The sequence below is a fragment of the Bos grunniens genome, chromosome 3, assembly GCF_055505025.1.
Source record: "Bos grunniens cultivar Pamir isolate PY7600 chromosome 3, Bosgru_T2T1.0, whole genome shotgun sequence".
Taxonomy (NCBI): Eukaryota; Metazoa; Chordata; class Mammalia; order Artiodactyla; family Bovidae; genus Bos; species Bos grunniens.
The window spans coordinates 772,199-776,673 of record NC_141167.1 but is presented as its reverse complement, the minus strand read 5'-3'; the positions used below and the strand labels follow the sequence as shown (position 1 = coordinate 776,673).

Genomic DNA, 4,475 nt, shown 5'->3' with positions numbered 1-4,475 from the left:
CGTGACAGCAGACTTGGCATCGAGTTCAGGGATCGAGGCCGGGTAGGCAGACTGCACCCCAGCTGCGGGCCGGGCGACGCCAGACGTTCAGAAGCACGGGTCCCGCGGCGTGCTGTGGGAGAGGAGCAGGCCCGCGATTCCCTTCAGGCACCGGAGACGCGTGGACGTTGGCCCCACAGTGGGGACGACGGGCGACCTTTATCATCGTGTGTGTCGTCCTGTTTATTTACCTGTTTCCAATTTTTCCTAAAACGAAAATCCACTGCTTGCGTAATAAAAAATACTCGAAGGGATCAGAAAAAGAGTCCCATTGCTCATTTCCCTGAGACAAACCCGGTTGCCATGGAGACCCGGTGGTTGTCAAGGCAGCGATTGGCCAGTGCTGGAGGCGGGTGGGTGCTCGCCTGGAGCCCAAGCCGGTGCAGCCCTCAGACCGCACTGCGGACCCGAACAGCATGGACGGGGCGGACGTGTGGGCCAAGACTTTGGTGCAGCTGATGGCCCAGACGAAGCCCAAGGACATCTGGGAGCTGGTCCCCCAGGAGAACCTGGCCTCAGGGCACCTGGACAGCAGCGGTTTCCAGTACCAGCTTCGGGGGCTCTCGAGGTGCGGCTGGGGGGCCTCCTGTGGGGTCCCTGGAGGTGGGGTGGGGGGGGGCGAGTTTGCCTCGCCACCAGCCAGTGCTGGATGTGGCCTGGGCCTTGAGGGAGGCAGGAGCAGCGTGTGTCTGCCTGGCCTTGGCACCCAACAGGTGGGTGGGCGGGCCGGGAGCTCCCCGTCCCTTCTGGGCAGTGGGGGTGTTGGGGGAGCTGTGTGTCCGTTACCTGCAGCGCAGGCGAGCTGAGTCCCTGCCTGCTGGGCACCTCCAGGCCAGTCTGGGGGCCCAGCCCAGGGGCAGCTGGTGGGAGGGGGGATGGCTGCCCGCCTGTGGCAGACTTTGTTCACCGCAGCATCTCCTCGTTTCCATGGCAGCGCTAACAGCTGGAGCAGGGTGGGTCTCTGCCCTGCCCTGCAGAGGGCCTGAGCGGATGGACCCTCATGGAGGGCTTGGGCCCAAGAAGGAAGAGGCAGTCCTGGCCTGGGCTGTGGCCGAGCAGGGGCCACGTCGGGAGCCCCGGGGACCGTGGGTCCCCACGTGAGCCGTGCCCTCCCAGCGTCAGACAAGCAGCCACAGGCGACCGGCCGAGGGTCTCCCAGGGGCCAGCCGGGAGGGCGCTGGCGGGAGAGGGGGCTGTGTGGACCCCGTGGGCAGCTGTCCTTTGACACGGATGCCCCCGCTCCCCCGTGTCTGAAGCGCCGGGAGTCAGGAGTGCGGTGAGAGTCTGGCTTTCCCAGGTGTCAGGAAGTGACAGCATCGGAGGCTCCTTCCCACCCGTGACTGTCCCGGGAGGAGCCGCTGCTCACGGGCTGGACAAGCAGCCTGAGCACTGGTCGGTGTGTGGTTTTCACAGGCACAGACGTGCCAGCTGGTGGGACGGTCACTAGTGCAGACCCACGTCTCCACGTCCAGCCATGACGTGCCACGTAATTAACAAATAAAGGAGGAAGTTCAGTACCAAGGACACCACATGTGTCCAGGTGCTCCCCAGCCATGCGTGGCAGGAGGCTGCAGGTGGGGGTGTGGGGGGTGGAAAGCCCACCATCAGGGGAAGGCCCGGTGGATCAGCCCGAGGGTTACTCAGCCGGAGAGACGGGGACACAGGGCCTTGGCCCCCGGAGCAGCGCCGTTGCACGTGAGGGGTGGGCACGCAGTCCCGGTGCGCTGGCCCAGGGCCACAGGGCCACCCAGCCTCCCAGCCACCCCCCACGCCGAGTTCTCCCTGCACCCCTCATGGCCCCTCTCCCGGGGGACGGGCTCCCCAGGCCCTTTGTGCAGCCCCCTGCCCTATCCCCTGGGCACCACAGATGGCCCTCCCTCCCGCGGGGTCCTGGTGGTGTCTCCTAGGGGCGCTGAGACCCACGCCGCCGGGACAGAGCAGCAGCAGATGTAGCGCTGAGCCCAGAGGGGCCCAGGCAGCGCGCTTGGCCACCCGGGGCATGCTGGGGCCAAAGGATGGAAGGCGTCTGCTTGGGCTCCTCAGGCTGGGAGGCCGCGGGGGCGCACACACGTGGGGGGTACGCACGGGCTGGAGCCTCAAGGGTGCGTACGGGCTGTGGGGTCTCAGGGGCGCACACGAGCTGTGGGGTCTCGGGGGCGCACACGAGCTGTGGGGTCTCGGGGGCACGCACGGGCTGTGGGGCTTCAGGGGTGCTCACGGGCGGGGGCCTCGGGGGCGCGCACGGGCGGGGGCCTCGGGGGCGTGCAGGGCAGGCTCCGGCCGAGCCCCGCCCCCGGCCTCTCTCCTCCGCAGGCTCCAGTGCGGTCGCTGCCCGGGGGGCTGGGCCTCGGCCCACGTGCACGTGCTCTCCCACCTGTGGTGGGACGAGGCAGGCCGGCGCGGGCTGGTCAAGATGCGGGTCTGGGGCCAGCGGTGCCGGCTGTGCCCGCCCGGCGGGGCCGAGTGCCGCGTCAGCCTGCTGAGCGTGCGGCTCTTCCTGGGCAAGCTGGTGCGGTTCATCGAGCGCAAGTGCTACGCGGAGGGTCCCGGCTCCGACCAGGGCCCCGAGGTCTGCTTCGGCGAACGCTGTGAGGCCTGCGACCTGGGAGTCTGCTTCTTCCAGCAGCCGCCTGACCCCGCCTGGGGGCCCGAGGGCAGGAGCTCCGGCAGCATCAAGGGCAGGTTCACCCTGTACTCCAGCGGCGACGAGGCTGCCCCCGCCGCCAGCAGGCAGCTGCGTACGCTGGGCCGCGGGCTGCTGGTCGACCGCCCACGGGGCTGCACCCCCGACGCCATCGCCGTTCCCTTGTACGCAGCCGACTTCATCAGGAGCCCCATCGCCGAGGGCAGGGACTTCTGCAGCCAGGCCGAGGAGGTCGTCACCATCCCCTTCTCCCTCGGGCACAGGGCCCAGGGGCTGGCGGGTGAGTCAGCAGGCCGGCAGCACATCATCGGCAGGGGCTCCCTCTACCTGCCCGCCAACTCCAAGGTCACGTCCAAGGGTAGACGCTTCCCGGTGAACATCAAAGCCCCCGTCTTCCACGGCAAGGGGCTCCTGCTCAGCGGCGCGAAGGCAACCACAGGCTTCATCTACCAAGGGCTCGGCTGTGTCTCTGAACCCGACGAGGACGGGGATGAGGGCGAGGGCGAGGACGAGGGTGCCGACTGGGGCGCCCCATACAGCAGCACCAGGCTTGTCCCGGTTGGAAGCAGCCCGCGGCCCATGACCTACATCGTCGGCCTCATGGACAACGGGGAGGGCTCGGTCACCTTCCCCTCCTCCTTGACCGACGTGCTCCTGGAAGACGCTGACGCGTTCGACCTGGTGTACGGCTCCCTCACCTTCCCTTTCATGTTCGCCTACGAGGGCAGAGTGGCGGCCTCCTCTGCCAGTGGCCCCGAAGGCAAAGGGCAGGTGGCTGGCGGCGGCGGCCCCCCTGCCGAGGGCCGTGAGCGCCTCCCGGGGACCGACGTGGGCGGCTGGGTGCCCCTCGGCGAGGGCTCCGTCACCGTCCCCTTCTCTGTCTTCAGCATCATCCAAAGCAAGAGCTCCGGGCGCAAGGCCAGGGGCCCTCAAGGCGATGGCCTGGCGCCCCGGGGCTCGTCCAAGAAGCGGAAGCAGCCAGGACCCCGTGCGTCCAGGTTCCGCCCCCCGCCCCCCGGGGACGAGGGCTTCTGCTGGGCCGAGGGCTTCTGCTTTGACCCTTACGAAGAGGTCTGGATCTGGGTCTCGCTGGCCGTCTGCGTCCTCTGGATAATGTACCTGTGCAAGTTCAGCCCCGACCGCTCCCCGTGGGTATGAAGGGCGGTGCCTCCTGTCGCTCCCCTGGGGACCCCCTCCAGGGGGGCTGCCCGGGCGCCTGGTGAGCAGAGACCCCTGCCCCCGGCCGCCCCGACAGCACTGCTTCCATGTTGCATCTCCGCGGTGAGTCCTGGTGTCATGGAAACTCATGCCATGGCCACCCCCCGAGCTGACCGCGTGTGTCCCAGGCACTCTGTATGTGTGTTACACGTCAATAAAACAAGAGTTAAGAGGCAGCAGCCACATAAGTCTCCCGCTGAGCTGAGGGTGTGCAGGAGAGGGTGGTGGGGCACAGGGGCCAGCCGACCCCTGGGGTCCTGGTCCCCCCAGTGACCCTTTCCTGCGGTGCCATTAGATCTCTGGACGTGACGCTCGGGCTGGTTCAGCACAAGCTGCGGAGGGTGGGAGACCAACACCACCTCCTCGGGAAGATGAAAGCCCCTCTGGGTGTGTTTGGAGACCACCCCCTCCCCAGGGCCCCAGGAGCTGAGGAGGCACCTTCCCCGAGGGAGGGGCAGAGGACCACCCAGCATTTTACCAGATTTTGTTCATGGTTCCTGGAACATTTTCATCCACGTGCTTTTCAAGAAGCGCCATCTGCTTGAGGTTCCCTGTGTCTACACCCTGGATTCCC

At 67.7% G+C, this 4,475-nt stretch overlaps 1 protein-coding gene across 1 annotated transcript; it reads left to right on the top strand.

Moving 5' to 3' along the window:
- Positions 1–410: 410 nt before the first annotated feature.
- RTP5 (receptor transporter protein 5 (putative)) lies at positions 411–4,077 on the top strand. Its single transcript, XM_086394131.1, has 2 exons — positions 411–607; positions 2,353–4,077. Exons 1-2 carry the CDS (start codon positions 456–458, stop codon positions 3,839–3,841), a joined length of 1,641 nt encoding a protein of 546 aa, XP_086250257.1. The 5' UTR covers positions 411–455; the 3' UTR covers positions 3,842–4,077.
- The last annotated feature ends 398 nt before the right edge of the window (positions 4,078–4,475 follow it).

Coding starts and splice junctions, on each gene's coding strand:
- RTP5 (XM_086394131.1), top strand. CDS start 456: ATGGACGGGGCGGACGTGTGGGCCAAGACTTTGGTGCAGCTGATGGCC. Junction 608..2,352: donor CAGCTTCGGGGGCTCTCGAG/GTGCGGCTGGGG, acceptor TCTCCTCCGCAG/GCTCCAGTGCGGTCGCTGCC.